The sequence below is a fragment of the Protopterus annectens genome, chromosome 2.part1 (assembly GCF_019279795.1).
Source record: "Protopterus annectens isolate FY-2018-M chromosome 2.part1, PAN1.0, whole genome shotgun sequence".
NCBI lineage: Eukaryota > Metazoa > Chordata > Ceratodontiformes > Protopteridae > Protopterus > Protopterus annectens.
The window spans coordinates 1,232,562,278-1,232,575,477 of record NC_056729.1 but is presented as its reverse complement, the minus strand read 5'-3'; the positions used below and the strand labels follow the sequence as shown (position 1 = coordinate 1,232,575,477).

General features: G+C 37.2%; 1 protein-coding gene across 1 annotated transcript in view; it reads left to right on the top strand.

The window, feature by feature from the left end:
• The window catches only part of ITSN2 (intersectin 2), a 3,295,579-nt gene that overhangs the window by 1,981,752 nt on the left and 1,300,627 nt on the right, over positions 1-13,200 (top strand). Inside the window, exon 23 of the mRNA XM_044063555.1 lies at positions 7,971-8,016. Within this exon, the coding sequence (XP_043919490.1) occupies positions 7,971-8,016 (46 nt within the window). The remainder of the gene's footprint in view (positions 1-7,970; positions 8,017-13,200) is intronic.

Here is a 13,200-nt window from a genome sequence, read left to right as displayed (position 1 = left end):
CAGGCAAAATGTGAAGAATATTTTTTATTTTACATTTGTTAACATGAAAATTCCAACTGGATTAGGTCCATTTACAGTGGAGGCTTGGGGAGAAAAGCTCCACATTAAACAAAAGAAAAATATTTTTATGCAGAGTAGTACAAGTTAAATGAGAGAAATATTTTTATACAGAGTAGTACAACAAACATGTACATTATACAACAAAACAGTCAGATTATCAAATTAAAAATGCAAGCAGACAAGACACTTCTCAGCAGTCTAAGAAGTGAAAGGCCGAAATTGTAATGTTAACAAGAAACACAGTTGGATAAAAATGAGCATGTGAATTTTACTAAGAAAGAATTTCAATGTGGACATTCAGCAGGATATTTGGAGCAGAGTAGGAGTGGGGTAATAATATTGATTGCTAGAGGGGCTCCAGTAGTGATAGAAGAGGAAAAGATGGCATATTTATGGTAGTAAGAGGTTATTAGTAAAGGAGGGATTATCCTGACATAAATTTATATTACACCGAAAATTGCTATTATAAAGTTTGAGAATTTTAGGAGAAATAAGTTTTCAGCAGGGAACAAGAACCTAATTTGCAATAGAAGGGATGCATCAGGGGACCTAGAAGAAAAGTATAACAAAAGAAGGTAGATTTATGAAGAATGTTTGATATGAAAGATGTGAATTCAGTAGTAGGAACTGACAGAATGTACGTATTATTCCCCAGGGTTCAGTAACTGGGCAGAAATTGTATTTCATAGGAACACATATTTAATTGAAAGCCTAACCCTCGAAACACATGCCATAACTATTTCAGATCATGCATCAATCAAAACTAAGATAAATATGCAGGGTAATGAAGTAAAAATGAGAAAGGGGTATTGTCCTATCTGTTTTACCAGAAAGATTTGTGCCATGGATGGCTGTATTTTTGTGACTTTCATCTTTCCCTAGAGGATGTCAGGGTTTTGTACTATTTCTGATGACCTTCCTTCCTTGATTTTCCCTTGGGGCCATGTTTCTTTTGTGACAGGCCACAGTTTTATGCCTATGTTTGTTTCTGAGTTCAGTTCTAAGTAGGCAGGTTATCTGCTTATGCCCCCCCCCCCTGGAACACCAACTATGGTGATAATCTCTTACACTACCTAAATTTTGGTAGACAGTTATGATAATTATTTAGAAAGAACTGTCTATCAAAAATATTCTCAGCTGTTCACCAACTATGATGTTAGATCATTGCTTAAGAAGATTTCTAAAGTGACTTTGATCACCTGGTTTTGCGATAGTATTAAATTCTTTTACATTTTCTATGGTAGCAGAGACTGAATATCCTAGGTTTCATTCTGCTAGGGCTGGCACCACATCTTTGGCCTTCTTCTGGAATGTTTCTATGGATGATATTTAACTGCTACTTGGTTGCCACTGGACACTTTGTGAAATACTGTGTTGTGTGTGGTGGCTAGGTTCAGAGCATCATTTAAGAGTCATTGTTCTTAGGGATGTCTTGGCCCTGAACATCGCATCTGTAAGGGCTTGGGCTGCTGTCCTAGAGGTTAAGTACTATGCAGCTATTCCTATCAGATGTGATCGTTATCTAGTTAAAAGTACATCTTTAGGAGAGAATCATCCTCAGTATCAACCCATTTCTCCTGCCCCTACCTTGATTGTTGTGTTTTCAGTTTCTTCTTCTTGGTTGTTTCTCAGCAGAGCTGTCTCAGGTCTAGAGAAGGGCGATGACATGATGCACTATTGGTTGATGGAGTTGGAGTGAAACAGCTTGGGAAAAGTTTGAAATGCAAGATGGTTTAATATTTGTCATTAGTCCTAGAAGTTGGAAAATTAACCCACTATTGTAGATCTACCATTATGGTGAATACATGTCTTTAATTTATATTTTATGATTTTGAAAAAATATTGTAAAATATATTTTAGATATTCTTTGTTAAAATGCTGATACAGATATTGCAAGTAATTGTTTTGTTTGTGTCTTAAAATTTTTTTCTGTATTTTTGTTTCTTTACACTGAAGTTTGACAAGTGTCATGAATGTTTACCTGTATGAACATTATTGTAATGTGCGTTTGAGGCCTTAGTTTAATGTCTCATCTGTAGAGTTGAACCTCAGAATGGCAACCCCCCACCACAACCACCACCACAGTGTTCTTCTGCCTTCTCACTATATCAGTGTGAAACAATGGTTTGAACTAGGGATAGAACCCATATTACGATCTTCCTTACTCGGAGACAGGTGTGTAACCTGACGATCCACTATCATTCAAATAATTTTCGTATTCTTATTCTCATTATTTTTTCACAGCCATCAGTTGTTTATGTTCATTATTAGTTGTTCAATGTTGTCACAGATTCTGTGTCAGTATGTGGCACTAGATTTATGAGAGACTGTGGCTGTGATCCTTGGATCTATTCCACTGCCCAAGTCTTATGGCTACTAGAAACAAATTAAAGTAAAAGTGCACACAAGTCTTAATTCCATAATCATTTCACCAAATGCAACCTGGCTCCAAGAGCATAAAGAACATATGCACTGCTATCTTGGGTATGGGCTTCCAGCCTCCTGACCCACACTGATTACATAGTGATCTGTTGCAAATTTAAGTCTTGGACAGAGCACCCCAGGCACTTTTCCCCTTACTCTCTGTGCGACCCACAGTGTCTTCCAGTGCTCTTACCCATGGTAACTGCTTTGGACAATTATTTTCATACATGCACACACACACACACACACACACACACACACACACACACACACACACACACACACACACTCACACACTCACACTCACACTCACTCTACAATGCTCCATATCCTTCTTCCTGGTACAGTAGTACTGCCATTGTTCTGGATGTGGCCAGAGACTATCAGTTACTGGCTCTCTTCTGATTTAGACAAATGTAAAGTATGGAAGTGAATATCATTCACTAGTAGATGAAGTGATCTAGCTAATTGGAAACAGAGCCACAGCCTTCCAACCCACACTGCATAATATCTCATTGTCAGATAGTAAATAATATAAGTGAATACATAATATTTAATCAATAAAGAAAATGTTAATACAGATCAACTATGCTGAGATCACAACAGTGTACAGATGAAATAAAAATGACAGTTATACAGACAGCTATTATTTATATTCTACCTATCTTTTGCTAAAATTACTGTCCGTAAGTTAGTCTAAATTAAAGAAACTAACAAAACAGATTTAAAAAGATCTGCCTTCATGGATGTGTTCATTCAAAGTCAGAAACTTCAGACCAAGAAAAAAAATCTTTCCAAATATGTTTAAATTTTTTCATCCTTCTTGTCCAGGGTAATCAGATTTTACATAGGTGCTGAAAGCTGTTGAAGACTAGAGGGGTGAAGGGTGAGAGGGGCACTTTGTGATCTAAAAAAGGGCACTTTAAAACTATTTACTACCACAAGTTCACTTGGAGGACGTTTTAAGCTTAGCCAATTCCCTTTTGGTGCTTGAATTAACATTTCCTGATTGGTCGTGCCTATCCCATGGCTCATAATTGTATATTAGCCCTAGTGAGAATAACTGTGATGATTCCATAGATAATTTGAGGGGACCAGTGTAAAGGATGCGGCATTTAGGAACTGCCTCTATCCATTAGTGGCACGAGGTGCAATCCTGGAGTACTTTTTCTGTTACTCATCCGTGGATCCAAGTTGCATTTGAATATGGACAGGGATGAGCTTTATTTTACTTGAATGGATACTCTGTTATGGAACAGTGGTAGCCTCTGTGATCTTTATCCATCTGTCCACAACATTCAGTTTAGATACCTGGGCTGAGTATTTCTGATGCCATTTGACTTGCTGATGTTCAGTAGATCTGTCTGTATTCGGTTGGAGGATGTCTTTTATGCCAGACATGTCACCTCTAAGCATTCTGTAGGATACTGAGTATAGTGATAAATCTTTGAGGTGGTCCATGCAAGACCTGTTGTTTGGGACTTGTATCCTTTTAGTAAGGTATCTCTGTGGGTATTCCAATTGTTGCATGGGTCTGCACAGGTACATGCCAAAGTGGGCTTTATACAAAATAATTAACCTAATGAGGGCTTTGTAAAGGGGAACAATAACATCTCTAGATCTAGTCACAATCAATTTGTTTATAAGGTGTGCAATATAGAAAGACTTTCTTATGACTCTGGGCACATGTTGGTCAAAGGTTAGGTCACTGTAGACACAAGTTCTCAAATGCCAAACAACTGAGTCACTTCTCAGGGGATATTGTCAGTTTGGCAGTTCCCTGGAGTAGATGACTTCCCAAAGGATGCAATAATGTATTTTTGGAATTTAGTTTCATTTCATGATTCTGGCACCAGTTATTGTTTGGGACAAACCTTCCTCCATGATGGTTAAGTCATTTGGGGATTCAATAACTGTTCCTAGCTTGCAGTAATCTCAAACTTACTTGGCCAAAGCCCTTTGGTATTTCCTTTTACTTTTTTTTTACTTTCATCCATTGCTTTGGTGACAAGAGTAAAGCTTGCCCTTGATTTTGAGCCTTTCACACTTTCTCCAGATTCCTGCCCCAAGAGTTTGAGAGATCAGAGCATATGTTTGACGGTCCCTGATTGTGTCATATTTTGGGTCTGTTCCTCATATGTGTGATTTTCTGGCAAATTTATGAGGACTGCAAAACTTAAATAATGATAGACACTTGAGTTTCAGGCAAACACTGAGCCCTTTGCTAAACAAACAATACTGTCACGCAATGAAAACAGACTTAGCATGAGCAGTAAACGTCTTTGCTCTTCAAACTCGCATTCATTGAAACGGCATAAAAACCCACATTCATTTTACATCTGGCCAATGGAGGACTAAGCTTACCTATGGGCTGTTTTCAAACCATAGGCTCCTTACACATTTTTAGGGCCATGCATTAATGTATGCGTTCTTTGATTCACCTTCCTGATTGCATTAAATTATATTCCTTGTATAATACAGCACCACTTGTTAGAGTGTGCTTTAAATTTGTAGTTTTGAGTAGTCTTCTAGTAAGCAATGAAACAAAATGTGTGAACCAATAATGACAAAACTACCGATTTCAGAAAATTTCAACTGTAAAAGGCCGCTCAGACGTCTGTCATTACAGTCCACCATTATCAGTAAATATGCAAAATCTATGCAGAAGTAAGTCATATAAATAATTCCACATTCCAGGGATCTGTAACTAATGAAGAAGTTGTTACTAGCAAACAGCTTTATAGTTCATTATTTCATCTACAAATAAAAGTGCCTGTTGCCGTTGAAGAATAAATTGCCTATGTTACATTAAAAATGATAAGCTAGTAATATTGCAGTAGGGAATGGATGGCAAAATTATAACAGGTTCGTAGCTACTAGGTAACTCCTACAAAGGAGGACATTCACAGGACTGCAGCATCCACTCCCTTTTAAAGTACAACACAGTACAGTATCAGCAGTCTCATCTGCATGCTATGGGGGTAGAACCCACAGCCTTCTGCATCAAAAGCAAGTATACTACTTGTGCTACTAACAATGCAGCACAGACTTTGTCTAAAAAACACCTTCTCAGAGTTTGTGTGACTTTGTAGGCAGTATATTTCCAGTTGTGATGAGGTGACAGAGCATCCACATCAGTAATGCAAAGGATCTTACCCCCTGTAAAAAAAGATATTCTAACAATTATGAGTCCTCCTTTAGTTGAGCAGTCAGTTGCAAGTTAATGATACTTTAGTATGTCCCTTTAGAACCATAACTGTTAGCATAACAATATAAACAGCTGAAATGTTCTGCACATATCATCACAGCGGTTGCTTTCATTCGATTCAAAGTCTTAAAATGGAATTGATAATTTTTCTAATATTTTTCAAAACTTACATCAATAACCATTCAAAATGCACACAACATCAACAGCACTTTTGTTTATCCAGCAGTAAGGTTTCTTATGAGGCCAAGCAGTTCTGTTAACACTGATTGATTGCAGAGATATTTACAGAAATACAAAAATGATAAACATTTATATAAATTTATAAGCACATCATTTAATATACTACTAGCTCTTTTACAAAAAGTATCACTGCCAAGGTGTATTGCCCATCAGATATGCTTTGTGTGATATCTTTCACTAGCTTGTATGTAATATGGTTTTGCAATCTATTAATATAAAATGAACCAGCAATATTAGATGCTTACAGGTGCTGATCAACTAATCCCAGGGGAATGCTTGAATGCATCACTAACGTTTAATGAGTTTTACTACTGCACAACATACATAAAGAGGTGCAGCCACAGACTTAAAGGTTTAAATGAAAACGCTCACACACTCACACACTCACACACTCACACACTCACACACTCACACACTCACACACTCACACACTCACACACTCACACACTCACACACTCACACACTCACACACTCACACACTCACACACTCACACACTCACACACTCACACACTCACACACTCACACACTCACACACTCACACACTCACACACTCACACAAAGATATAACAGCAGAAATTTCTGTTTGTTAAAAAATTTCAAAGCTCCAACCATCCCAGAACGGATCAGACATGAAATTGGCACACTTCTGGCTTTAAAAGATTTAAGGGACACACACACACACAATACCTGAAACATTGCAAAAAAACCTCCCCTTACGTGGAAGCAAAGCATGACTCTGACTCGCGGGGGTGGGGGGCCATCAACTTTGGCACTCTTTATCCAGGGGGATTAAACCTTGAAATAAATTTAAATGTTGAGTAAGGGTAGATAAATAGAGATGAAATATATTAAATTTGGTAGTATTAGATGAAATTAATGAGGTATAATAGTTTTGTCATTATAGAGCATGGCACTTTAAAAATGGAATGTGTTTAGTGTTTACATATTTAATGGGAATGGGTATTGGCAATTTACATTTAATTACATTTCATTATATTTAATTATATTGAATTAATTACATGATTATTCAATTATTCTATGAATGTAGCAGTATAAAATGTTGAGCTGTTTGGTGTAGTGAATATTCCTTGAAGGAGTAAGCCGAGGTACCGGATACACCAGTAAAGCTTTTTTCCAACAGTTTCCTGGTGTGGTTTGTGTTTATTTGGTTTTCAGTCCGAAGTATGTGGAAGAAGCTTTATTTTATGGCCAATTAGCTGTAAATGTGTGTGTGTGGGGAGGGGGGCTCCCTCACCCTCGCTGTATGGTTTGGGCACCCTTGAGATTGTACCATGTCATTTGCCACACAAAAGAACAGTGTAATTACTTTTCCTTACACCACCATACATTAATCCCTTCTTCACATACAGGAACAGAGGACTAGCAAAGAGTAAACACCTACTGTCTCCATATTAATGATTGCTTCCATTTACAGTTCTGGTGAGCTGTTTTCCTTGAAGTACATTTTAATTGCATTTTATGACCCTTGGATTTTCTGCCTGCAGAACCCTCCTGTGAATTAAGTAAATTTTCTGGGAAACTACAGAAAATTGCATTTTATATTTCAAATGTATTTCTTGTCTTTTCATGTCTCACTTTATGTAAAAAAAAAAAAAAAATCACACATTCCCAGGTACAGGAAATATAACATTGCAGATTAAAACAGAGTTAAAATGCAGTGTATACAGGCGCTAACAACATGCAGTTAAGAAAAAAAAAATCATATTCTAAAATCATTTTTGTGGCCTGGAACCCTTCCGGCACCATAGTGTGCTTTTGGTTACAGTGATGAATCCATTATTGGTATGGTTACAAGGTTACAATTTAATCTAGTCTTGAATATTTATGCTGATGTTGTAACCAAGGTAAGCATATTTTTCACATCTTTTTGTTGGCTGCATTTGTTTATGGTAGGTGTGAATGTTAGAAACTATTTTAAATTTGTTGATTATAATGTATAGCTCAGTGCTTAACTAACACCTAAAGCATAACACTTAGAAGTCTGAGAATTAATTATTATTTTTGTTTGATTTTCAGGATTTCACTAATGTCAACAAAACTGGAACACTGAATAAAAAGCCTGGTATGTTTGTGCATACTAATTGAAGTTTCTGGTTTATTATTTGCTTGCTGTTTTTTATGGGTGACATTTTAATTGATTTGATTCATGAGTCTGCACTCTTCAGAATGACTTTCAGGTTAGTATTGTGCTGCCTTCAATTACAGACCCCCCCTGGGAGATTGACCAAATAGATTTTCGCATTGTTGGCTCTATAATGCATAGACTGCTCTCTCTCCACAGCGTTTTTTTTTTCTCTCTGTAAGGTCCTAAACCATGGATAGTGTTGGATAAATTGCACTTTGCTTATCTGAAGCTTTAAATGTGGGTGCATCATACTGTCTTTCTAATACACTCACTATAGCTTGTCTGTCGACATTCACTGTAACTGATTCATTTTGGGGGCCAGTTTTACTATGTACAATGTCTTTTGCTATGTTCTGCGATATTGTGAACGAATAAGAAATGGTTCTTCTGGCTACTTCTTGAAGTTAATGGATGCACATGTTTACAAAAAAATTAGTTAATTTCCTTCCCTGTTCACTTAATTAGCTCATAGGTACTGCATGAATTCAAAGCAAGTAACATTGTAAGCTTAGGTGGAAAATTATAATTTCTGTATATATCTTCTTGGATGAAATGACCTTATTTTGTAAAACTATTACTAAAACAGTTCAAGGCTGGATATTAGGTATATAGTAGCATCAGTGTTCACCCCTGTGTGGTTATAAGTATTCTTACTTGATTATTTTAGAGGTTTTTGTTTAACCATTCATATGCATATTGACATTACCTTTGTTTGTTGTATTGCCTCATTTTGTAATAACTTAACTTGTACAGAGCTGTGTTAAGTCTTGCTAAATGCTTCTACAGTAACATTTGCCATTTTGAAAAGCATAGCCGGTACTGATTAACAAAAGTTCTCTAAATTCACATAAGGTCAGTATTTTGCATATAGTTTCTTTCTCTTGTTTATACTAAGGGTCAACCAAGGTGGCTTGTTTTTCGGCAAGACCTGGTTTTAATCTGGTCAGGTACAGCCAGTTCTATACAACTGCTTAAGTGGTTATACAGGACATTGTTACAGAGGTGTACACCAGTGCATGTGTTTAGAAAGATTGATGTTAAGCAGTGTTTTTGATGGTAACTCCAAATGGCTTGGGCAACAGAAAGTAGAAAGGGTTGCTGCTAAACTCAGGGAGCCTGTAAGAAAAAACTAACCAGAGATCTTGTAGAGGTATTAGAGATATTTCTGAAATTTTATGAAAATTTGTATTAAGCAGAGGAGTGTGGAAATCAAGAAAAAGGACAAATGGAAGTCTTTATGTCAAGGTTAGAGGTAGACGAGGCTCAACAATCAACAGTCAAGAGGAGATAACAATGGTGATGTATAATCAGTCTGCATGAAAGTCTCCAGGAGTAACATAGTATTCCTGTAGAAGTTAGAAACTAGTAGGGACGAAGGTGATAGTGATCTGGAAAGTTTTGCTTAACAGTGTGTTAAAGTGTGGGGAAGAGCCAACTTCCTGGAAGAAAGCTGGGGTGGCTGTAATACCTAAAGATGGTAAAAAAAACATCAGAACAAGCTTCATATGGGTCTATTTCGGTTTTAAATCATGGCTATAAAGCATTTATGTCTATAATAGTTAAAATAATTGCAAAAGTGTTTCCAGAATTTATAGATATGGTCATTGTGGTTTTGTGGAGGGGAGGCAAACCTTTGACAGCATTAATAGAACAATGATGATCCAGAAGGAAGCAGAATGTAAAAAAGTAATGCTGCTTTTGGTGGAACTTGATGCAGAAGAAGCATTTGACAGAGAAAGCTGAGATTTTACAAGTAGGGTAATGAAAGCATTTGCATTCCCTGATGCAGTAGTAAAGTTAACTAGGATAATATATGAGAGATTGGAGGCAAAAATTAATGTGGGAGGGTTCCTCTCTGATAAATTGCATCTGAACCACGGCAGCCGGCAGGGGTGTCTTTCTCCTCTTTGTTATTTGAGTTTTATTTATAGCTATTGGCAAAGAAAATAAGGGACTTAGAAATTCAAATATATACTTGATATGGTAAGCAAGAAGTGTTGGCTTTACTTGCAGACAATGTTATGTTGTACCTGATAAAACAGAAAACGACATCTCAGTACTGTGGAACATTCCGAGATAGTTTCAGGTCTTTTTGGGATATGTAATTAATGAAGACAAAATAAAGGCTTAGCTGTAAACAGTGTGTCCACCCATGAATTGGTTCAGCAATACCCATATTTATGGGTACATGATAAAATGAAGTATTTAGGAGTATGGGTTAAAAAGGATTATGTTATGGCAGCTAGTAATATGTAGGAAGAGACTAAACAAAAGATAATACAAAACTGAGATGGTGAAAGCACTTGTTTATGGATAGCAAAATACAAGCATTGAAAATGTTTTAGCCCCTTTAATTTTATATACAAGTTTGGCATATTTTTATCAAACAGAGGAAAAGATGTGGACAGTAATTAGTAAATAATTGAAGGATTTTATTTGAGAGGGGAAAAGGGAAGGGTCAAGTTGGATAAGTTGATACTTCCAAGAGAACAAGGCAGTTAAGGATTATCTGATTTGAAAGGATATTTTAGAGCTACACAGTTAAGGCTCATGTACATAACCCAAGTACACAGCTGTAATTCAGATTGGAAAGGGATGATGAAGCAGGCAGGAGACTCAAGAATTACGGAGATAGTGGGATTTGGAATGCCAGTCCTTAAGGAGAATAAGAGCTTTACAGAATATTATATTTAAAAAGTAACAAAGTGTTCTGAGAATTAAGCCAACATGAGAATGGAGAAAGGAGATTCTGCCAATAGGAATGACTACAGTTAGGAGGAAAGAGAATAGGCAAGAGAGGGCAGGAATTTACTGGAGAAAACTTGCAAAGGGACCAACGTATTGGGAGCAAATAATTGGAGAGGGAAAGATAATAGAGTGGGAAGAGGCCAAGAAGACATTTGGACTGCAGGCTAGAAACTGCTTTCCCTGTCAGGGGTTGAGATCAGAGTATAGTCAAAGAAAAAGGGTAGGGGAACCCTAAGTGAAAGATCTGCACTGGTAGAGATTTTAGTTGAATGTAGAGTAGAAGCTGCTTTTAAAAAAGGGATGAGTGGTAAAATATTGCACAATAATTATAGGAATCAACCACAGGAGGTTAGAAAAGATTGTGAAGAGAGATTAGATAAGCAGTTCACAGGGAAACAATAGGAGGGCATGTGTATGGCTCCCAAATATGGAAGTCTAGAAGATTTAGGGTTTTTGCTTTGGAAGTGTTTGCATATATCTTTCTTTTTTTTTTTTTTTTTTTTTTTTTTTAGCCCAAACAGACTTCAAAGAATTTTTTTTCAGATGGATGGCAAATGTTGGACGTATGATGGGGAAGAAAGTGGTAACTGGGAACATATGTTTTGTGATTGCAATGATTTGGCAAACTTTAAAAATCCCCTACAGAGTACTTTGTTGAAATATTGTGTGAGCAAATAGTGTCACTAAGGAAATGTTTTTTTTTTTTCTTGAGCTGGGATACAAGATATAAATTGCCTAGACATAGTAAGGCCTTGTTAAGTTTAATCTTGGTGGCTGCCAAAAAGCAATTCCTGGAAAATGGAAATTGAAGACTAAACCAACTGTATTTGAAGTTGTGAATATTATAACAGAGATAAAATAACTGGAAGTGAGATCTTTAGAAAAGAGTAGAAGCAAATTGCACGGAACAAAATGGAAATTGTGGGAACAATACAAGCATAATGTTTTGGAGGAGGAGTGAGATTTAAGGGAAGACAGGAAATCAGTTTATGTAATGCTGGATTGATTGTATATAAAAATATGCGATGTATAATGTTTGAAATTGTGAAAATATTAACATGGTTTGTGTTCTTTTATATAGATGTATGTTTGTCTATGTCTTAAGTGATAAATTTATTAAAGATGTTAAAAAAAAACTCTAACCTAGGCCTGGTAACCGCAGACTGTCCTGGTTTTCCAACTACACTGCTAATCTCCAAAAATTAGTGAAATGGCTGATTAACATCTCACCATTTTCCCTATATATATTGGTTGGTGTTCCCCAGAGATCCAGAGTTGGTTTTATCCTGCTTAGCATATTTGTTAATGACCTTACCATGATAAACAAGAATGCCACATGGACCAAAGCTCCAAAGGAGGTGGCGTCTCCGTATTCATAAAGGATATGCACACCTCCAGACTAGTAGCCCAGCATAAAGCATCGGATATACTTCAGGTACAGCTAACTGTGGCTAAGACAGTGATTCAGGTCATAGCTGCTATAGGTCCCCAACCATGTCCCAAGACTCTCACTCCACGCTCCTAAGTACCCTGGAAACTATTAGGGTCCAACCCAACACTCTCATACTGGGTGACTTCAGCTACCCCTCCATCAACTGGGAAAACTACTTATGCACCAGTACACTTGCCCAGAGCTTCCTGGAATTCATTAAATCCAATGCGCTGGACCAGCTCATGCTTACCCCCCACTAGAGGAAGCAACATCCTTGACCTAGTTATTACTAACTTGGGCAACTGTTGCTCAACACCAATAGTCAGTTCCTTCCTGGTTAGATTTGATCACAAACTAATTACCATGGAAATCCACATCTCACCCACACCACCAGCAAAGGTAACCACCATGAAAAACTTATTCAAAGCTGACTTTGGGCTCCTAAAAACAGCGGTAGATAACTTCACGGCACCCATGCCAATGGAAAATAGGTGCATGACCACCGAATCATACACCAATGCACTGTACAATCACATACATAAATGCATGGAACTAGCCATACCCAACAGAACCAAGATGCTCTCCTCCAAAAAAAGGAAGCCAATCTGATGGACCCCTGCCATTAACAAACTCTACAACAGAAGGAAGAAACTGTTGCAGAAAAAGATGAAGTCCCAAGACTGGAAAAGCTCCCTTATTAGCCTTAACAAAAAGTTGAGAACCCTCATCAAAACCTCTAAAGCTAGCTAGCTATGAAGGCAGAATTGCGGCAGACATTAAAAACAACCACAAAGCCTTCTAGAGTTATATCAGGAATCTTCACGGCAATACCCAGATTTGCTCTGAGTTACTGCACAATGGTACCTCCTATACTGAACCAACAGATATTGCCAACATACTGGGCAACAGACTCAGTGATAACTTTACCCCCCCCCCCCCAA